The sequence below is a fragment of the Ictidomys tridecemlineatus genome, chromosome 5, assembly GCF_052094955.1.
Source record: "Ictidomys tridecemlineatus isolate mIctTri1 chromosome 5, mIctTri1.hap1, whole genome shotgun sequence".
NCBI classification, from domain to species: domain Eukaryota; kingdom Metazoa; phylum Chordata; class Mammalia; order Rodentia; family Sciuridae; genus Ictidomys; species Ictidomys tridecemlineatus.
In genome coordinates, this window is record NC_135481.1 from 29,416,180 (window position 1) to 29,439,302 (window position 23,123).

The 23,123-nt window shown below is 42.7% G+C and overlaps 2 protein-coding genes across 7 annotated transcripts in view; both read left to right on the top strand.

The window, feature by feature from the left end:
- Nucleotides 1-6,240, top strand: part of Myo5c (myosin VC) — a 91,959-nt gene extending 85,719 nt beyond the window's left edge. For all 4 annotated transcript variants that reach the window (XM_078049599.1, XM_040274735.2, XM_005316584.4 and 1 more), the window contains 3 exons: nt 2,052-2,226; nt 2,722-2,802; nt 4,616-6,240. In XM_078049599.1, the coding sequence (XP_077905725.1) occupies nt 2,052-2,226; nt 2,722-2,802; nt 4,616-4,768 (409 nt within the window). In that variant the 3' untranslated portion in view covers nt 4,769-6,240. The remainder of the gene's footprint in view (nt 1-2,051; nt 2,227-2,721; nt 2,803-4,615) is intronic.
- Nucleotides 6,241-7,107: 867 nt separating this feature from the next.
- The window catches only part of Gnb5 (G protein subunit beta 5), a 49,141-nt gene continuing 33,125 nt past the window's right edge, over nt 7,108-23,123 (top strand). Inside the window, exons 1-3 of one of the 3 annotated variants that reach the window (XM_078049601.1) lie at nt 7,108-7,216; nt 11,673-11,816; nt 15,994-16,105. In XM_078049601.1, coding sequence (XP_077905727.1) covers nt 11,691-11,816; nt 15,994-16,105 — 238 coding nt within the window. In that variant the 5' untranslated portion in view covers nt 7,108-7,216; nt 11,673-11,690. Of the gene's footprint in view, nt 7,217-11,672; nt 11,817-15,867; nt 16,106-23,123 lie in introns of those variants that run through there. The other 2 variants (XM_078049603.1, XM_078049602.1) reach the window with 2 other exon arrangements.

Genomic DNA, 23,123 nt, shown 5'->3' on the forward strand with positions numbered 1-23,123 from the left:
CTGCTCCATGCAGTCTGTACAGGTTTTATACCCTATTCAGTGGGAGAGAGAGAGGATGGAATATGCTTATTCTCTCTCCCCAAGAACCAGAACCGCATACACATTCACAGATGGGAGGATTAGCATGCTGAGTTCAGAATTAGAAAGGATTACCGCAGATTGAATAGGGTGGATTGGAAGGGGTGAGATGGGAAGTCCATTAAGAATCTGTTGCAATAAAAACTGCAAGCCATAAGAACTCAAACTAGTTCTTTGCAACAATGCAACAAAGGAGACCAATGTACTCATTCCATCCCTATGGAGCACATAAGTCAGCATTACTGCCCCAGTTCATAATTAGAGAGAAGACCCATATGGGGAGTTGCCAGTCTGGAAGGCCACAGCTGGAACTGACCTTGGAGATAACTTCAATGATCAACTGAGATCGACCTTCAGGATCACCTAATTGATGTCCAATACTCAAACTTTTTTATTAACAGTTTCATTGATATTACATATCGTAGTGCTCTTCCAAGTTAAAGTGCATATAGTTCAGCGGTTTGAATAGGCATCACCACAATGTGATTTAGAATCTTTTCATCAACCCCCAAAAGAAATCTTATACACATTAGCAGCCACTCTTTTCCCCCACCCACACTCCACCCCACCCCAACATACTCCCACCAACCTGGGCAACCACTTATATATTCTCTTTCACTACATATTTTGTGTATTTTTAAACATTTTTAAATCAACAGAATCATAAAATATGTTGTCTTTGTGTTTGGCTTCCTTCACTTAAGAGGAAATTCTTCCATGGAGCAGATATCAACTCCTATTATTTTTTTCTTGTTGAAAAATATCTCATTGTATTGGATGTGCTACGATTTGCTTACCCACTCATCAGTTGATAGATGACATTTGGGTTGTTTTCATAATTTTAGGTCCATTTGATGGCCTATACTGCTGTTATGAATATTTGTTGTATGTATGTCATGAATATTTGTTGTACAGTTTTTATATGGACATATTTTTAGTGATACTCTTGAGTATATATGTATTATTAGAATCACTGGTATGTTAGCTTTTTGTCAAAAAACATAACAAAATACCTGTGGTAATCAACTTATAAAGAGAAAGTTTTATTTTGGCTCAGAATGGTTGAGGTTTCAGTCTACAGATAGACAAATCTATTGCTTTTGAGCCTGTGGCAAGGCAGTATATAATGGTAGAGAGTGCATGATGGCCAGGAAACAAAAAGAGAGGAAGAGAAAGGGCCAGGATCCCAGGATCCCCTTCAGGAGCATGCCCCCAGTGACACAGTTTCCTCTCATTAGGCCCCACTCTTAAAGGTCTCACCACCTTCCAGTAGCACCACCTGTTAGGGACCAAGCCTCCAACACATGGGTCTTTGGGGGACATCCAAGATCCAAATTGTAGCACTGGGTCATACAGTAACTATATGTTTAATTTCTAGAAACTACAAGATTACTTTCCACAGCAATTGTGTAATTTTACATTCCCATTAGCAATGTGTTTGCAAAGTATGAAGGTTCTCCACACTTTCATCATACCCAGAGAAGCTGATAAATTCCTAAGCTCAACAGTGATAGGTGGCACTAAAATCAGTGCCTCTTAACTCGTAAACCTGTAATAATTAGCGACAGAAACAAGAATGAAAACCCAGTTGACCAAAAGCAAGTTTCCAACCAAATGAAACATTTCTGCCAATTCAGGAAAATAAATCAATGTTTTATCCTACAGAAATCTTCTCTTCAAATATTACTGTTTTGGTCCTTTCATAGATTTTCAAAACTGAACTTTGAAAATTACTGTAGTCTTTATTCTTTACTCAGATTTCCCTCAAGTGCATAGCTATTCCAGCTCCTTACTTCAGACCAACATGACCCTTAGAACCATGGATCCAGAAAGCTGGTCATCTCAGCCATCCCCTCCTGTTAGAGATGAGACTGCTGGACCGGCTCCTAAGATCTCTGTAAACTGTGTGGGACACACTGGGGGATTTGGCATCTTCCCTGAAGTGTTCTGTGCTCCTCTGCCTTTCACTCCAGGTGCAACATCAGCTACTTAGAAGAATGGCTTAAAGATAAGAATTTGCAGAACAGCTTAGCCAAGGAAACTTTGGAGCCCCTCTCTCAGGCAGCCTGGTTGCTCCAGGTCAAGAAGACCACAGACAGCGATGCCAAGGAGATCTACGAACGCTGCACCTCATTGTCAGCGGTGCAGGTGACCAGCCTTCCCTAGTGCCTCCCTGGATCTTCTAGGACAGATCGTGGATTGCCATGGCTTTTCCTGGCTCAGTCAGCCGGATTGCGCTGGACTTTGTGTTCACAGAGCACACTTGTCTCCCAGGGCCCACCCTTTTGCCTACTAAATATATATTAGATACTAACTCTAGGCCTTAAAACACAAACACATATGTGATATCTCTTTGATCATTAAACTCATACATGTGCATGTGTGAAGGGTGCACACGTGGGAGGCAGGGAAGTTGGAAAGGGGGGTTCCTTTACTGTCATCTAATTATAAGTTATTTGTGTTTGCTTGTCTTCTACACCCTTCTCCCCTTGTTTTCTCTTCTCTTGGAAATAGAAAACATGATTCCTGACCCAAATGACAGTATAAAAGAACCAACTGTGGTTCTCAAAATTCCATGACTGTTATTACATGACCAGAGTGTTGTCTTTCGTGGTCTAATACCATGTTATGTGATGTTTGCAGATCATAAAGATCCTTAATTCATACACACCTATAGATGACTTCGAGAAAAGAGTGACTCCATCCTTTGTTCGAAAAGTACAGGTGAGATCCTTCAGGATGTGCCTTTTAATTTTACCTGTTAAGTATGATATAAGCCACTGATACATAATTAATTTGAAATCCAAGGTTAAAGTACATTTTACCATACGTGCAAATGAAAGACACCCAGCTCAGAGGCAATAGGAATGTTCCCAGCTTTCAGAATCCATTTTAGTCCTGGTGGGAAGGGAATAAAAACACTCAAACTGGGTCTCAGCTGCTGTGATTGATCTTTCAGCCCATCTTGTTTCTGATTGGTCTTGAAATACAGCACAGATGGGCACAGCTGAATAGAAATAGGGACCTACATATCTGGTTTTCTTATGTAATCCCTAAAGTTTCTTCCCCCAGTGAACTAGGACAGCAGTTCCCCAAGTTTGGTTTGAAGGTTCTGGGGTGGGGGGAGGGGTCCTTGAGACTCCTTCCTAGGTCTGCAAAATCCTTCCTTTTCCCAAAGACATAACCTGGGTGAGGCAGGATTTTTCTCATCTACTTCAACCAAAATAACATCTCACAACAGATTGAGTGCATAAGCAGATATAATATCTTACGTCATGTGTCTTATATTAAATCAGACATTAAAGAGATTTATAGAAATAGGAAACATCATTTCTCACCTAAGTTTTTTTTTTTGAAAATTAGTTCTTTTTCATTGAAAATGTCATGTTTAACACATACTGGATCTATTATTATCCCAGTGAATTAGTGAATATTTTAAATTGATATTTTAATTATTGATAAAATAAATGTCAATAATTACAGCCACATACATAAAAGTTCTTTGGAGTCCTCATAAATTTTTTCCACATTGTTTATTGGTACATTATAATTGTACATAATGATGTGATCTGTTACTACATATCCATACATGCCAACATTATAACAATATAATTTGGCCAAGATCACCTTCAGAACTTCCTCCTTCCCTTCCCACCTCCCACTCCTGGGTCCCATTCCTCTACTGAGCTCCCTGTTGGTTTTCATGAGATCTGCCCCCTCCTTTTTTTTCTTTTTTCCTCTCTAACTTCTGCATGTAAGAGAAAACATGACCTTTGACCTTCTGATTTTCACTTATTTCACTTAACATAATGTTATCTAGTTCCATCCATTTTCCTTCAAATGTCATGACTTCATTTTCCTTTATGGATGAATAAAACTCCATTGTGTATACACCACATTTTCTTTATCTGCTCATCCATTGATGGACACCTAGACTGGTTCCATAGTTTGACTATTTCAAACTGTGCTGTTATAAACATGGGTATACATGTATCACCATAATATGATGACTTTGATTATTTAGGATAAATACCAAGGAGTGGTATTGCTAGGTCATATGGTGGTTCCTGCCTAGTTTTTGAAGAACCTCCATGCTGATTTCCATAGTGGTTGTACTAATTTACAATCCCACTAACAGTGTAAGTGTTCCTTTTCTCCACATCCTCTTCAGAATTTGTTGATGACTGCCATTCTGACTGGTGTGAGAAGTCCTCATAATTTTTAAGAATATAAAGCAGCCATAAGACCCAAAGTTTGCACTTAGAATCATGCCATGAGAATATGTAAGAATAGAAAACAGATTTACAGCCAGCCCATCCTGTGGGAAATTCACTTCTGGAACAAAAGGATTCATGAGAGCTGGACAGATCTTTTGTCTTGGAGCTGAGCTGCTGAAGAGTGTGAGATGACAGGATGTGGACAGGAGTTCTCCGTTGAAGCTGCAGCTGTTGGGTTTTCTTTACTCTTGACCTCCAGGTAGCAGTGAAGCTGAATGCGCTGGTTTCCATACTCACTTTTCCTCCGGTTCTAATTTCAGGCACTTCTGAATAGCCGGGAGGATTCATCACAGCTGATGTTAGATACCAAATACCTCTTTCAAGTCACATTTCCTTTTACTGCCTCTCCACATGCTCTGGAAATGATTCAGATCCCCAGCAGTTTCAAGCTAGGCTTTCTCAATAGATTATAGCAGGAGAAAAGGTCAATGCGCTGGTCCCTCCAAGCCTGAGTGAAGTCACAGATGAAGAACACGGTTTATTCCCTGGAACTGGAAATGCTTTGGAATGTGATTTCAGGAAGAAAAGAAAGTTCTTCCCAACCGGCCACATCTCTGTCTCTCAGTGGTGGTGGTGCTGCTGCTGCTGTCATTTTGTAAGAATCCACTGTGGTTGGAAAGGCCCTATCTCACTTCAGAATCTCAGTTGGCTTTTACTGGAATCCCTGGAAGGATCATATTTTCTTCTAGATGCCTTTGATCTAATCTGTCTTGTGACAGGGCTCCACACTAGGGAATGAGATCTGGGGACCAGTGGCTTCTAACGTTTTTGAGTTTCCTGTGAAGCTCAGAGACATTTATGAAGCCACAAATTGGTTCTATGGCTGTGTCTTCCAAGAAATAGTCTTATTTGGCCACCAGACCCACCCAAAGTCCCCTTTCCTACAGGGTGGGGAAGGATTTCAATGACTTTTTTTTTAAGTTTTACTAAAAACAGCTCAGCATAAATATATATATTTCTTACTTCAGATTCCTCTAATTTTTAAGAGAATATTCAATCTCAAATTAATCATAAAAAGTATTTTATATATAATCTATTTAAAACAAATATATTATCAAGCCTTAATTGCTGTGCCAATTACCATATTCTCTGAAAGAATATTTCTTTAAATTGTGTCTGCCAACATATTTGCCATACTTTTTCATGGTTTAATATTTTTATACAATAACTTTTAAAACTAAGTTTAAAAAGGCAACCTAAGTGTTTTTCTGTACCTAATCAACACCCCAATATATTTTTAACTTTTTTACTAAAAGTAACTGAAGACACCAGGTGCAGTGGCAGAGGCCTGTCACCCCAACAGTTTAGGAGGCTGAGGCAGGAGGATTGAAAATTCAAAGCCTCCTTCAGCAACTTAGCAAGGTCCTAAGCAACTTAGCGGGAGCCCGTCTCAAAATTAAAAAAGGGCTGAGGACATTGCTCAGTGGTTAAGGGCCCCTGGATTCAATCCCTGGTACCAACGAGTAAAAAAAAAAGTAACTGAAGACTTGTGTCACTTTTTTCTTTTGAGAAATCTGTTTCCCAGATTTTATGGAAACTGGCTATTTCTTATGCCCCAAACCTTCTCATTCCTTCCCTTCAGATCATAAAGTTTCCTTTGATGTACACTCCTGACCTGTGTGACCTAGCACTTTCTTATACACCCGAGGAATCCCCTACCCCCTTGTGCCTCTGACAAGGTCTCAGGCAAAGCTGTGATTCTGCACTAGAGACATACATCTCAGGAGTGGGAATAACACATGATTATGAAGCAATGCCACCCTACTATGTACTAATGTCTTTTCAAATTATAAATGATTTACTTTAGTTCACTTCAATACATTGTATATAAAACAATGAGAAATGGAACTTTATAATACTTCAATAAAATAAATTACAACATGAATTGGGTCAGATTCTTATAGTTGCTAGATTATAAGTCTTCAGTGTCCTTCTTTAGGGGTTGTAAGAAAGATACTAGAATCTTTATAGATTCAAAATATCTCATTTAAAGTATATGAAATATTTAGAGAAGAAGTAAACATCCTAACTGGCTCTGGCTGTGTCTCCATGGGGCTCTAAGAGTGCATCATAAAGAGGGGCTACTGGGCAGGGAATCATCTCCGTTTCTGAGCTTTGGTGCCCTGTCCAGACCTTCCCACACTCTCCCTTTCTGTCTCCCACCTCAGGATTCATGCCTATATGTTAGTGCTTATTCTGGGCTGTAAACCAATAACATTGACTATTTTTTTTCTGTTGTCCTGTGGGCTCCTGGAGGTCATACCCCACATTTATCTTCATGCTGGTGAGATGGGAGAGAACTGAAGGAGAAAAGTCCTTTTGGAGGTGGCAGGGATCAAAAGTGTGGGGGAGCAGACAGTCATGAGAAAGAATAGATCTTGCTTGGGGACAAGGAGACCTGTGGAGGCCATGAGTTTACTGGTACAGAAGGGAAGGGGGAAAGCACTCACTGCATAGTCTTGATCAGTTCTGAACAGCTGAAGGGGGTGGGGGCAACACTGAGAGATGCTGACCACATGCAGTCACGGGGTTGCTCAGTGGAGTGGATGCGGATTCATGGGATCAAACGTGCCAAAGTTTGCCTCCTACAGAGGGCAAAGAATGGGCCCATGAAGTGGTCCTCAGGGATTAACCGGGATCCTGGCCATGTGAATGGGCAGGAGCTTCAAGGGGTGAGTGCCCAAGAGTGAGCATGGTCAGGCAGGTGGAGAGGAACAAGAAGGCTGAGTGTAATACCTAGATAAGGAGATTAGGGGCCAGCGGCTTTCACACCTTCACACTGCAGCAGAAACTCCTCACCTTCCTGCCCAGTTGGTCAGTTGGTTGTTGGCTGGTCGGTTCCAAGTGTGACTCTGTGGAAGGTAAGCACGGGTGAATGTACTCAGGTTTTCTTAAAAGCTCAGCAGGGTGTCCAGGTGCATACAGACCAAGGTTCCCAGGGGCTTCCTATGTAGTGGGAACCTGGGTTATAGTTTATTTGTTGTTGTACATTCTCATTTTTTTTTCAAGTTGCATGAATTCATACATTATTGGTGGAACCACAAATTGGTGCAATCCCTCTGAAATTAGGAATGGAATCTCTATTTGACCCGATTATCCCACTCCTCAGCATATATCCAAAGGATTTAAAATCAGCATACTACATGATGCAGCTACATCAATATTTATAGGAGCACAATTTGCAATAGCTTAGCTATGGAACCAACCTAGGTGCACATCAACAGATGAATGGATAAAGAAATTGTGGTATATGATAGAAGGTTTTTGACATTGAACATGTTATAGCTGTAGGGAGCCTGCGAGATACATCCACGTTGTTTTATGTATCAACAGTTTATTCATTTTTTGTTGTCTGAACAGATCACTATTTTTCTGGCCTCTACTGGTGAACATTTTAATTTTTCTAGCTTGGGACTAGTATGAATAGAGGTATTAGAGCATTCTTATTTATATTTTCTTTAGGAAATAAGTATTCATTTCTGTTGACTACATACCCAAGAATAGAACTGCTGAATCACAGACTATATGCATGTTTACACTAAGTAGGTCCAACCAACCAGTTTTTTTCAAAGTAATTGTACCAGTTTGCATTCCCACCAGCAAGGAAAGACAGTTAAATTCCCACATTCTTGCCCCTACTCTATATGGCCATATTTTTAATTTTAGGTATTCCAATATGTAAGCAGTAATATCACACTGTGGTTTTAACTTGCATTTCTTTGATGACCAATGATGTCCAGCACATTTTTATATTTTTGACTATTGGAGGAGTCCCTGTTCAAGTATTTTGCCCATTTTTAAAATAATTTTTATCGAGATATAAAGCACATGACTTAAAACTCACCATTTTAAAAAGATTCAGTGGTGTTCAGCATATGTACAAGGATGTGCAATCTTCACCACTGATTCCAGAACATTTCCCTCACCCCAAAAAGAAACTGCATACCCATCAAGCAATCACTCCCAGTTCCACCTCTCCCCTCCTCTGCCCTCAACAACCACTAAGCTACTCTCTGTCTCTATGGCTTTGCCTGTCCTGGACCTTTCATATAAATGGAATCATATGTGGTCTTTTTTCTGACAGTTCCCACAAAATAATATTTTCCACATTCATCAATGTCACACCAGATTTCATTCTTCTTTATTGTTAAATAACAATCTGCTATATGGATATACTGCATATTGTTTATCCATTATTTAGTTGGTGGATATTTGAGTAATTTCTACTTTTTAGCTAGTAATAATGCTCCCCACTTATCTTGGGTATATACCTAGAATTGGGTTGCTGGGCCATATAGTAGCAATTCTATATTTAACTTTCTGAGTAATGACAAATTTTTTCCACAGTTGCACTATTATAGAATGGCTACCCCACTTTACATTATTACCAGCAATGCAGGAGGGGTGCTTGGCCCATTTTTAATTGAGTTAATGAAGTACTACATTAAAAGTAAAAACTGAAATATACCCTATATCTCCAACAATAGGAGGATGGTTTAATAAACTGTGACACTCCATAGTATAGAATAATACTGAAGCTATTGCCAAAAAAAGGGTAAATCTATAAGTATTAACAGAGTAAGTTCAGTGAAAATGGGAGCATTTTTTACTATTTTTGTCAAAATATTCTTTGAGGTATTTGTCCTAGTTTGAAAAATTCCCTCATCCTAAAAAGGATTATTGGCAATATGTATAATGAAACATACTAAAATGAAACATGGCTCATGACAAATACCAAATGAAAATATCAGGATATAGAAATAGAAACAATATACATAAACAATATGACCCCCAATGATCTTAAACATCTACCTCATATATATCAAAATATGAAAAGGAGCCCCTCTGGTGGTGAGGATTATAAGTAATTAATTCCTTAAACCTTTTTGAGTTTTTTTCAGACGTTCTACAGTGAACACAAGTAACATATGTAGTTTAAAAACACTTTGGATTTGTTTTATAGTATTCCCCTTTTTAACCACCCAGGCCTAGAATTCTAGCTATGAGACATGACTTAAGACTGAAATAACTCAAAACTTAAGATCTCCATTAAAAACTGGTGTTCCCAGACTGGGGGTGTAGCTCAGCGGTAGAGCACTTGCCTAGCACACCAAAAGCCCTCAGTTTGATCCCTAGGACCAAAGAAAGAAAGAAAGAATAACATGCAAAGATGAAAACACATATTAAGCAAAATCTAGAAGTTCAAAATAGTGTATAAGGAGTATACACATATATGCTTATGAAGATACTAGAAGAAAACAAAGTGTTAACAGGTCAGTTGCTGGTGTAGGCCATATAGATAAATAGTTTCCTAATTATTTGTAATGAATATTATAAGTAGTTTTTATAATTTGAAAAAAATTAAAATTCATAGAGAAGAAAAATGTTGTCTCTACCCACATTAAGAACATTGGCAATTTTTTCTGCTTCTATTTTCCTAATCTCCCATCACTTCCTCTTCCCTCTTTCTATAGTCCTTTGGGTTGCTCTTGCCTTCCATTCCTGTAGCTACTGCTCTGTCCAACGTTCATTTCCTCTCCTCTGTAACATGGAAATAATCTCCTAACCTTGTTGGCTGCCCTGCTGTCCATTTCACTCTGACCTACTTCTGTAAGCACAAATGCTGGAATAATCCACTGGAATGATGTTGCTCTCCTGCTTAAAGCCTGTTCTAATGCTATTACTGGGTGTCCTCAGCCTGACATTAAAACTGGCCGCCTTTGCAGGGTAGGGGAATGGGAGATGCGTTTACTGAGCCCCAGGGTGGGCAAACTCTCCTTTCACGACAAAACAAAACAACTTGATCACACTGGCTCTGCGGTAAAACTATATCCAGGCTCAGGCTCCATCACTGACCTCATTGTGTAGTCCCTCCACATTTCCTTAGCTGTGACACAGATGTCCTGCCTCCCTCCCTCCTGGGGCAGTTGTGAGAGGCTAGGGCCAAGTGCTCTGTGGCAGTCAGTAACTGATTGCCTTGTAACTTTGCTCTCAAAAGGACTGCCCTCTACTCCTCTGTCACCTAGAGTGCTCAAGTGCTGTGCCCCTCCCTGCCCCTTTGCTACGGAAGTTCCCCCAACTCATGAGCTCCTTCTCCAGCCCCATGGTGACCTCTACATGACAGACTTTCCCCTCAGAAGTGTACCCATTGTCACCTCCCCCACAAAAACATCCCTTTCAAGTTTGGCTGCGTGGAAAGTCTCAGATCAAAGCCCCCAGATATCTCTGTTCGAGGAGTCATTTCTTTGAATCTTAACCCTCTTTGGATCACCTACTAAACTCCCCTTCTTAACTGCCTTGTCCTATTTCCAACATTACATCACAGTCCTTCAGAATTCCCAAAAGAAACCTAGGCCATATTGTAGATATCTCCTCTCTTCTTCCCTCTCTCACGCCAAGCCCCCTCTCCTGCTCCTTCCTAAGCATGGTCCAAGGCCACCCCACTGCCTTGCTTTGGTCTGGGCCTTCATTAGGTCTTGCCATAGGCTCTTTTTGCTCTTTTCTCTGCATTTTTTTCCCCCACAAAGCTGTTGCTGTTACTGTTGCTACCACTCACAGGTGCACCCCCTATATTTCTGACCTTGAGACAGTGCTTTAAGCATTGCATCTTAAAATTTCCTAAAAATCCTATGAGGAATGATTTTGAGATTTCCATTTGGTAGACTAGCAAACAAAAGCTTCAGGAGGTCAAGGAACTCACCTGACCAGAGGGCTGGGATCTGGGCAGCCAGAACCTGTATCTTCAGCCACTAGATGGTGATATTTCCCCAAAGATGCCCTCCCTTGGGTGGCCTGGGCCCATCTTGACTTTTGATTGCAGTTAAGAACCTGAGTGTTTGACTTCCTGTTAATAAATGGGAAGCCTGCTTTGCAAGGAACCAACTCCACATTAACTCAGCCTCATATTTTTGGTTGGGATCAGACTCCACCATTTCCTGATTCTTGTCTTTACTCCAAAAGTTCACCCAGAGAGGAGGAATGGTTTTTAAAATTTTAGATTTAGTATTCACTACAACAATGTTTTCCATCCTGAAACCCCACAGAATTGATATTGTGCTACAAAGATCCACTGGGAGGGTTCCGCAAGTCACCCAAACAACCAGTTAGACATGTTGACTTAAAAAGAACACTACCCTCTGGTGCTTTCTCAAGTATTGACCCAGTGTATTGCAATAAATCAAAGGTTACAAATTAACTGCTGTGATTTATCCCACATGTACAGGTCTAAGCAGCTACCACCATAGAAGGAAGCAGAGGTGCTACAAATCTAAAAGCACTGGTTTTCTCTCATACCTGCCCTTTCTTATTTCCTTTCAGCAACACCTTGGGTGAAAGATGTGTGATCAGACCTTCTTAGTTAACGTATTTGGCTCCTGTGACAAATGTTTCAAACAAAGAGCTCTGAGAACAGTTTTCAAGAAATCACAACAACTCAGCTACTGCTCAATATGTGTAGAACTTGTAAGTGCTACTATTTTTTTTTTAACTGTGAGTTACCTGTCTTAGAACAATATTTAATGACAGTTCTCTGAAAAATTAGTTGCCATAGAATCAGTTTATAGAACACATGCCCAAGCTTGTGAGGCAGTATGGTACAGGGGCACAGGGTGTTGACTTTGGTGTTTGACTGTAGGGTGCAAGTCCTGCTTGTGTTCTAGGTGGAGGTGCCACCAGTTCTTACTACTCTCCTGAACCCATTTTCCCATGTGGAAAATAAGAACATTATTAGCATCTGCATCAGGGGAGGCCTGTGAGGCTCCAGTGAATTCATTTAGTAAAGTGTTCCAACAGCCCCAGCACAAAAAGCATTCAGTGAATGCTTTTATTTATTTTATTTTATTTTATTTATTTTACTTATTCCTGTTATTTCTCAGGCCTAATGCTTTTTTCTTTAGTCTTCACCAGTCTGTGAAAGAAGCCACCAAGCTAAAAGACACTGGAAAATAAATATCCTGGGACCTTCTTATCAAGGACCCTGTCCCAGCTGTATGTACAGCTTGTCTGAACATTTTGGGGCCTCAGTAGTGAGCAAAATTAACTTCCAAAAGGGCTTCTTGGCTAAGATTTTGGGAAGGGTTATGAACTGAAACACAAATCCTAGAATTTTTTTTCCAAGTACACAAAAATCGTGTCCTCACCAGAGGTGGTTATGCACAGGTTTCAGATCTTGCAGTAAACATGTCCAACAGCATGGCTAAAATTCTAGGCATTAGTCATATCTCAGAGGATTTGCAAAGCTATGCTAAATAGTGTGGCTGAGCAGAGCCCCCACCTGGTGAAAAGTGGTAAAGCACTCTTCCAGAAAACCCCAACTGGAAATTCCCACAATATCAACAATTTTTTTTTTTTTTTAATGTGTGTATGTGAGAGGGGAGGGTGGCGCGAAGGGCAAAGGAAATAGAATAGAATAGAAGAATTTTTTTTGACCAGGAATTGAACTCAGGGGCCTGGACCACCGAGCCCCATCCCCAGCCCTATTTTGTATTTTATTTAGAGACAGGGTCTCACAGTGTTGCTTAGCACCTCACCATTGCTGAGGCTGACTTTGAACTCGTGATTCTCCTGTCTCAATCTCCTAAACTGCTGGGATTGCAGGCATGCAGGTGCCTGGCTTCTACCCAGTTGAAAAGAGATAGGCAGTTGAAAAGAGAATTTATTTCCAGGGGGGACGAGTTGGGGTTGTGGCTCAGTTGTAAAGCGCTTACCTAGCACATGCGAGGCCCTGGGTTCAATTCTCAGCACTACATTAAAAATAAATAAATAAAACAAAGGTATTGTGTCCAACTACAACTAAAAAATAAATAAATAAATATTTCAGAATTCACTTCCAAAGATTAGTAGAGAAAGCAGAGGGGGATACAGGAAATGATATTGGCCAAATTACATGGCTAAATTGCTATTGTGTGCATGTACAAATATGTAACAATGGATCATGTACAACTATAATGCACCAATAAAAAATATGGGGAAAAAAATCACTCCCAAAAAGCAAATGGCAAGTAAACATAAAAAGATTTTGGTACAACCTGGTAATTCTGATGTCTCTTGGGGCTCCATGTAATGGGACTCTACCTGTAGTACATTTTTTTTTTTCTAAACTTGGCTCGGCAAATTGTAAAACTACAGGCATTCAGTTCTTAAAACAAACCTGCTTGGGGTGGGGGGGGCTACCCTCCTTCTGTTGATTAATCTAAGTCTTCTGGTTTTAAACAACTTCCTCTGTGGGCAGAGGAACCCAGAATCCCAAACCTTGGGTCCTCTGTTGCATGGGAGTTTCCTCCCAGCTCAGAGGACCTGCCAGGACTCTTGCAGGGGTCCAGCACCAGCCATGTCCACCACAAGCACTTGGGGATTCCCAAATATTCCTATGGCTGAGGAGATATCCAGTGACTGACAGTTGGCTTTTCATCCAGATGTTCTAGATCATGTAGACACAGCCCCTCAAAGGACCCTTTTCATGAACAGGGGTGACTCTAACTCAACCGCAGCTGAAATGTAGCTGACGGCAACTTTTCTGATCTCCAGGTTCCCCACTCCTAAAAGGGAGCTAACACCAAAGTTCAGGAAGGCATTTTGCAATCATGACTTCATCTCCAGATGATAGATTCCCCAGACTGTAGGTTATTTGGGGTTTATTTTACAGAGAACACCAGTGTCAAGTGCCACCCACCACAGTCTCCACAGGCAGGGAGACCCTGGGCTGCACCCAACCCAGAGTGGGTCCAGAAGCATCAGTCTAAGGATACTAGGAAACAATGCTTCCTTGCTAGGGCCTCCTGAGATAGCCCTGTGGGAAGCACACCCCATAATCTATTGTCCCATTTAAGTTACTTCCTGTGGATTGCTCAAATGTATCAAACAGCTTCAACAATATTAACATGTGTGCCACACATTGCTCTGAATGCTCTACATTGCCTGAAGAAGGTGCTACCCCATTACAGAAGAGGAGCCTGAGACTGAGAAGTAGCTGGCTCCAGTCCACATGGCAGAGCCAACACTTGCTCCCAGGAAGTCCAATGTAGACAGAGCCTGAGCCAGCCTTTAATCTTATGGCACTTCAGATCAAAAACAGATGTAATATTTTGCCTTCACATTTTATTTTTATTTTAAATGTGTACTTTAGTAGTATAAAAACATTTCCCTATTTACATAATTTATGTACTTATTTTAATAACATAATTTATATATATATACATTTATAAATATAAATGTATATATATATATATATATTGTTTTATATACCACTCGATAAACTAGCATTAACTGAGCACCAACCATATGCCAGTATTATGCTAAATGCTGAGGATAAATGATGAATAAACCTATATTGATTGGCAGGGAGAAGGGAATTGGCAGTTAATGATCATCTGCTATGTATGGAGAAGTCTGCTAAGAGTTTTCACACCCCATTTGTCCTTCCAGGATTTATAACCTTGATTTTCCTTCCCATTCTTCACCTAAGAATGCCTCAGAGAAGGGGAAGAAAGGAGGCTTGGGCTGGATGGTCCACACCCAAGTCCAAAGGCTTGTTGATGGGGCCAGACTAGCTGGGTCCAAATCCTGCCTTTCCCTTTTTCTGGCAGTGGGACCCCTAAGTGATTACTGAGCTTTTCTGTGCCTCAGTTTCCACATCTGTAAAATGGAGATAATAGTGCCCATTCAGGGTGACTCTTGGGAGCATCAAGCGAGTTATTCATTAAAGCCCTTAAGACAGCGAAGTGTGCCTGGGAGAGAGAGAGTGATGTGTTGTCCCTTAGACACTAATTTGAGTTCTTAAGAAAAATGTAGCAACCGTTCATTCTAGGGGTGAGGAAGAGTTCTCAAAAGTCACCCTTGCCAAATGGCTGAACAGGAGCTTAGAAGCCCCGTGGCTGAGCCTGTGCACAGAGGCCCTCTGACCCACACCACCCCTTCCGCGGCCCCCAGGACAGGAGCCAGATTGCCCAATGAAGAAAGGAAAAGCAAAACTAAGGGTGGCCTCCTAATGTCTCAGAGACCACTGAGCTTCTCAGCAGCCAGAACTAGTTATGTTTTTGTATATTTGAGTCAACAAAAGAGATTTGTTGGGGTGGAAGCTGCAGAACTAGCCAGTGTCAGAGCGGGTATCAGAGGCGTGGGCCAGGCCTCCTTGCCCTCTCCTTTTTTGTCCTCTCTGCAAGCAGGAGCCACCAGATGCGAATCAAGTCCCTGGGAGTGGTGGAGGGAAAGGACGGTATTTCTGGGACTTCACCAGGGCCCCCCTCAGGAGCTGGGAGTTGAACCCCAACGTGACCTTTCACCCCGCGTAGGTCACCCGCAAGTCACGTTTCATCTCTGAGCCTCAGTTTCCCCCCCCACTAAGATGGGCACGACCCTCGCTCGCTTCTCCCGGGTGCTGTGGCCGCAGCAGCGCTAACGCGGCACCCGCGGGGCACAAGCGCGGGGTTGCGGAGGGGCGCGGGCGAGGCGGGCGGAGGGAGGGGGTCTGCGCCGCAGCCGGCCGCGTCATCGCCGGAGGGCGGGGCCGCGGGGCGGCGCTCGGGGGTCACGGCGGCTGGAGCTGCGCCCGCCGCGGCTCCGCGCCCGCCCGCCCGGCCTCTCTGCCCGCTCACCGCATCCCCGCTCGGCGCTTCCCTCCCGGCCGTGTCCGCGCGCAAAGATGGCAACCGACGGGCTGCAGGAGAACGAGACGCTGGCGTCGCTGAAAAGCGAGGCTGAGAGCCTCAAGGGCAAGCTGGAGGAGGAGCGGGCCAAGCTGCACGACGTGGAGCGTGAGTGCGGACCGGGGCGGGGGCTGCGGCCGGGGGGGGGGGCCGGGGGGACCGGACGGGCAGCCAGGCCCGCGCGGCGCAGGTGGAGGCCGGGCCCAGGCGCGCTGGCGCGGGGAGTGGGCCTTGGATGGTCAGGGCACCTTGCAGAGTCCCGGTCCCTGGCCGGCAGAGGATCTGGCACCGGCTCTGGTCATCACCTGCCTGGAGGATGCAGACCGCCCCTCCCGGGCGGGGGTGAGAGGATGCCAATGGTGACAAGCGCTGAGAGCCCGTGTGGGCGCGGCCTAGGGATAAAACTGCTTTGATTTTTAAATCTTTATCTGGCTTCTCCATCACTGTTGTGTCCTTTTTAGTTTTGCATTTGCAAGGATGGAGACACCCATTTCATACCTCACTTTTCTACTGTCCCCCCTGCAGGGAAGCCACAGAAACTAACCAGATCCAACCATTAGTTTGTTGAAGGCAGTTTAAGTAGCTTTCGCACAGATGCAGAGACTGGCATAAAAGGGCAATAGCAGTGTTAAATAAACTTTCATTACTGACCACCACGGTGATTCAGAGCCAGTTCTGATCTTTTTGAGGGAGCACTTGACTTACAGAGCCAGGTTCAGTGACTTGGCCAGATCAGCTTTTCCTTTTCTTGGTCAGATAGCTCCTCCTTGGCAGAACTTGGGCTAAGGGCCAGGCTTGGGACATTGGTCTTATCTCCTACCGTTTGGCTTAGGAGACAGCAGCTCCCCTTGCTGAGTAACGCTTTCCTCCGGGCCTCTGTAAGTAAAAGATTCACTAAGTCCCTATATAGTTTAGAAATGTGTCTAACTATAATTAAACATTGACCCACAATAATGTAGTTAAGTAAATTGGGAATCATTTTTCTTATATTACAAGAGGTTCAGCTTCTCAGTATTCCATCAGGGACCCAGGCCTCTCTGTCTTTCTTCTCCACACTTACAGCACTGGCTTTTGCCCCATGACTATAATATGATTGCCTCAGCTCCACACATCATTTCTGTATCCAAGACAAGAAGAAAGGAAATGTGGGCACCAGTTTCCACTTTCTCTTTCCCTCCATTATTCACCTGTTCCTTGGCCAGAACTATGAGATGCATCTTTTCAACAGGGAACCTCAGAGGGTGGATTTTCATTCCAAAAGTGGACGCTGCTGCTGGCCTGCCAAGAGCAGGGTACCATCCAGGGATGGGCCCAAATTTTGGGTTCTCTATCCACAGTGGAAGGGTCTATTCCAATATGTGTTCTCCCTTATTCCCTGCAGCTTCTAAACCACTTTTCTTGCATTACCTTATAAAACCTTTTTCCTTTAAGGTTCTTGTCACCCTCTGATCTCTTCTCCTCTCTCACATGTCATCTCCTGATCTCCAGCCAGGCTCCCTTGTTTCTTAAGAACTTAGGCATTTTTTTTCTTTTTTAAAATATTTATTATTTTTTAGTTGTAGTTGGACATAATACCTTTATTTCACTTATTTATTTTTATGTGGTGCTGAGGATCGAACCCACATGCAAGGCGAGTGCTCTACCGCTGAGCCACAACCCCAGCCTAACTTAGGCATTTCTTAAGACTGTGTCTTGTGTCTTGCTTTTGATCCTAAGCCTCACAAGGGTAACCCTTATGACATAAGACCCTCACTCCACCACAACCTCCTATTCCATATGCACCTGGGATCTTGTCAGTACTCAGAACTGTTCCTCCTCCCAGAACTCTTAATTGCTGCAACCTGCTCTTAACAGTTTCTCCCAGGAGAGATCTTTTAGGACCTCGCCTCTTCTCTCTTCCAGTCTCCCAGTCTTGTCCTTTCTTCTCTTCCCTATAAATCCAGGATGGATGCGTTGGTCCAGCATTTCAGCAACAATCTTGCCAAGTAACCTTGACTCTGATCCTCCTGTTTCTTCATCAGAGCTGCCTGGTAAAACCTCAGCTCTGGATGAATCCTTCATTTCCTGCTCCTGAACACTGATGCTGCTGGAGAAAAGCACCAGGAAGCACATGGATACCATTATTATTCTAGTCACTAAGTCGCCTGGGCTCTCAGAGCTGTTCAGCAGTTTCCCTGGTCAACTCCCCACCATGACAGTTTTAGGCTTTCTGCACCTCTGTGCAGGACTCTGACTCCTGTCTCCCCCATCTCTGTATTCTCACTTCCTCCTCCACAGAAAATAGAAGCCAGTAAGTTGACCCCTCCACACCACCACCACCTCTCAGTTCACACTTACAAACTTTCCTTCACATCTGTCCCCTCCTGGCTTGGACCACCAGTTCCCTACGTCCCCCAGGCTTAGGTTCTCATCATCTCTGGTCTTCAGTTAACACAGCCTGTCGATGGTTCCATCTCCCCTGACCTCTTCTGTTGACATTTACACATGCCCAAGTCTCCCATTCACTCAACACTGTGTGTGTATGTGTGTGTGTGTGGTGCTGGGGATTGAACCCAGGGCCTTGTGCATGCAAGGCAAGCACGCTACCAACTCAACACATTTTGACAGCCCATGAAGTCAGGCCCTGTTGTCAGCCCTTGGGGATACTGCAGCGAATGAATTCATTCGTGGAACCTCCATTCTCAAGTGGGAGTCAGGTAAAACCAGTGATAGGCTAGATGATATGGGTTAGAGAGAAAAGTGGGGAAGTGGGAAATGAGGTATGAGGGAGCAGAAGAAAGCTTCAGAGAAGATGGCGTCGGCAGGCCTCCTGGAGAAGGGCCTCCAAAATCCCTTCTGAAGTAAGAGAAGCATGAGTACTATGGCTGGTAGGGGAGAGCATTTCAAGCAAAAGGAACACTATTGCGAAGCCCAGGAGGGAGAGAGTATTTGATGTGTCTGAGAAAGGAGACCAGAGCATCTAGAGGGATTGCACAAAGGGCAGAGTAGGAAGAGTGGGGTTTCTGGCAGGGAGGTTTGTGGGGTTGGGTGGGGACTAGTGCTTTATTGCCTTGAGTGAGTTGAGAAGCCATTGTGGGGTTTGGAGAGAGGCCTGATCTAATTTGAATGGGATAACTCTACCTGCTGTGTTTTGTGGGAGAATAAGACAGCTTGAGGGAGAGCCATGAAGCATGAGATGTCAATGCCTAGGGTACAGGATTCTCTGCAGCAACCTATCAGATACTGTGGAAAGCCCCATTATTCACCGCTCCCCAGTTCCTACTGGAAGTTAAAGCCCCAGGAGATTCCAAAGCCTGCCCTTTAGCTGTTCTCACCACACTCTACCCCAGAATCCTGCTTCCTTCTACAAGAAGCACATTCATCCCTCAGCACTCAGGGTGGGAAAGGGGAAGAAAGGTGGGGTAAGCTGCAGTTTGGAAACATGATGCTGGTGCCCCTGCTAAAATCAAACAGCTGTGCTATCATTTTTCCCTGTATGAAGGGAAATCTAGTATCCCCCATCTGGGAGGGTGAATACACAGGCTTGGCAAAGCCAAAACACTTGCTTGGGATCATGCTACTAGTAAGAGGATGGCCAGGATTCAATTTGTGAATTAGGCTGCCTTCACTAGGCTCTCTCTCCATTGAACAAATGGCCAAGAGCCTAGGGTTGGGGGAGAAGAGTCTTTCCAGCTGGGGAGGAGCAGAAGCTGAATCTGGCTTACTCTCCAAAGCAGACACAGGCATCAGGTACTTTCCTGTATCTCCCAGAGCAACCAGTATGTGGCAGGCAGCTTCTTAGTTGATAGATCTGTTTCTGACACACACAGACCCCATTGAGGTTACCTGCCTGCTTCATGATGACCCAAACAGATATGTCCCATTGTGAAGTCTAAGGAGTTTGCAGCAAATTGAGAACATGAAACCAGACACATAAGATTTGTAGTATTGTTAGGGTATATGGCTGTACACCAGAGGGTCATGGTTTATTCCCCAGAGCAGTATGTGTTGGATGCCTGTACATTTTTGCATTTTGCACTTTTGCACTGTAACCCCTTCCCTATTCTGAGACTCCTTTACACCATAAGCTCTAAGATGACCAACTCATCCCAGTTTGTCTAGGACTGGGTTTTAAAATGCCCTTCAGTCCTGTGCAAACCAGAATGGTTAGTCACCCTGTTGTTATCTCAGATCCTTGCCTGAAAAGTTAGTGGAACAAAATTGGAGCTCATGAATTTGGAGGGGAAAATTCAGGTTTCCTGACTCCAAACCCTCGGTTCTTCAACTCCCATCCCTTTAACCCTCAGTCCTTTTAGTCCGTTCTTTTGGACCTTCATCCCCAAGTCAGGCCCTTGACCATCATGAAACACAGAAATAGCTAATGTGAATCATCTGATGAGAATTCAGCCTACCTCAAACTCAGAGCCCAGGCCCTGTTCTCCAGGGGACTCTACTTCTCCCCACACTCCTCCAGAGCTTCCTGCTTCTCCCTAGATGTTTCCCTTGTCACCTGCTACTTACCTTCTGCTATGGGTGAGTGCTTCCTTGATTGATTCTAAGGCATTTACAATCATGGCTATAGCTTATATTAGTCTCCTCTTGCTGCTATACAGATTTCCACAATTTTAGTGTCTTAAAGCAACATTAATTTATTCTCTTAACAATTCTGGATGTCAGAGATCTAAAATCAGTCAGTAGGTCATTCTGGAGCCTTTAGAGGGGTCTCCATTCCTTGCCATTCCCCACTTCTAGAGGCCACCTGCATTCTTTGACTCATTGACCACATTATTCTGATCACGACTTTGGATGTCACATCCCCTTCTCTAACTTGGACCCTGCTGTCTCCCTCTTAAAAGGATCCTTGTGGTTAATTGGGCTCACCTGGATAATCCCAGATAATCTTCCCATCTCAAGATCCTTAATTTAATCACATCTGCAAAGTCCCTTTTGCCATTTAGGTAGCATAATCTCAGGTTCTAGGGATTGGAATCCAGAAGGGTCTCCTGCTTCATCCTCCGTTTCCAGCACAGAATTTTCTTCTCCTAGCAAACCCATCCTTCCAGATGAGAGAGCAGAGAGCTGCAGTGATTTCAGAGCAGAACAGGAAGGAAAGCCAAGGTACAGGCTCTGGGTGTAGTTCTTCCCTTCACTGTACTTAAGATATGCATTTAAAAGAATGAAGTAAGTCCATGTATGGATGTATGAAAAGAAGTTCATTTTTTAGTAAGTAAAAAAAAAAAAGTGCCAAACAGTATATGTAACCTGATTTCCTTAGCTTAAAAAAGCCGCATTAATATGCACTAATGGAGACACTTTTCATTTTATACCCATCAGCACATTATTCCTTTTTTAATAAACAGGAAAAAAATCCTGAAATGGGAAATATGATCAAGGAAGAAAGAGGTGGGAGACAGTTCAACTTTAAAGACTCTTTAATTTGAAATTAGGCTGAGGAATGATCTGGAAGACAGACAGACAGCAGACAGAGCAGGAAAGACAGAGTGTTCATTTCACCCAATATACATGACAGCCTCCTGGACTGTGGGAGCTTCATCCAGGTTCCTGGCTTCTTGCAGCATCCTTTGTTAAGTAACAAAGGAACTGAAACTAATTTAATTTCTCTGAGTACAAATCCAGATTAAATTTGGGTGAATCTCAGAATTCATCATCAGAGGCTACAGACTTTTATGTCTCTTCTAGATATATAAATTTTGTGAAAAATTTTTTTTCTTTTTTTGGGAGGTGGAGTACCAGGGTTGTACCCAGAGGTCCATAACCACTGAGCCACATCTCTTGAACTTGCCATCCTCCTATCTAAGCCTCCCAAACTGCTGGGAGTACAGGCATGCATCACTGCACCTGACCTCAAAAGTTTTATTCTCCAATGCTTATGGCTGCAGCTTTGGATATTCTGATATCATGGTTTAGGGGGGAAATTTAGGAAAAACCATACTTCTAGATTAGTCTGAAGCAAATATGTTCATTTACTTTTCTGTGTCCTAAGTAACCATGCTCTACTTACAGAGGCTTCTAGAATTCCATCCCCCTCCTCCTGCTGCTCGGCCTCAGGCTGGGAACAAGAGCCCTCTGCCTTGCACTTCCTCTCCCCTGCCTTTTGCTCTACATTCATAATTTCACATGTGCCAGCTAGTGCAAGTGTTTCTAGTGGACTGTTATAATAAACTAATACTGTGGAAAATTTAGAAATACATAAAAAAACAAATCTTTCATAACTCCACCATGTAGAATAGTGCCTTTCAATTTTTTGATATAGTTCATAGCTTATTTTTATGTTTGTGTATATATTTATAGCACATGTGGGACTGTACTGGATGTAGAATTCAAGCCTAGTTTTTACATTAACCTAATAGATTGAATAGCTCCTTATATCATTTATGTTTCCTTTTAATGTTGTCATATAATGTTATATTGGACTGTCTTTAAGATTGCACTACAGTCTAACTTTTCTGTCTTTTAATCAGGGAACTGGGGATAGAATTTCTTTGTGGATAATGTATGGTTTTAAAGCAATTCAAAAATCTCTGATGGAGGGCTGGGTCTATAGCTCAGTGGCAGAGTGCTTGCCTAGCACTGGGTTTGATCCTTAGTGTTGCATAAAAATAAATAAAATAAAGACATACCATAAAAAAAACTGACAAAAACAAGAAAGGTACTGTGATTGTAATATTTTCCCTCCAAACTAATGTTTGAGGGGTGTGAGTTTATCCCATCCCATTCTACCTAGGGGTAAAACCAGACTAAATGAGTTTTCAAAAATTAGTTTTGGATAATTTTCCTCCTTGATTCTTGTTCTACTAAATGGTAGCTATTAAAAGACTGTATTAGTACAAACCTTTGAAAACAATTCAGTATCTTTTTTAATAGTTCTGTCTTCCCATCTAAGACATCTCACTTGTGTTTGAACTTATCTTCTCTGTTTACAATGAGCATTCAGTTTCAGAACGTTCATTTTCAGGGACATTTTGGAGTTTCTTCCTGCCCTGGTCCTTTTGTTGGTGGCCTTGTGGAATGATCAGAAGGACTCTGTCGCATATTTTCACTTTGTAAATTTACATCGTTTGAATTCTTGTGGTGGATCTGCATGCTGTACATTTGCTTTAGGATCACATTGCATAGATTATAAAAT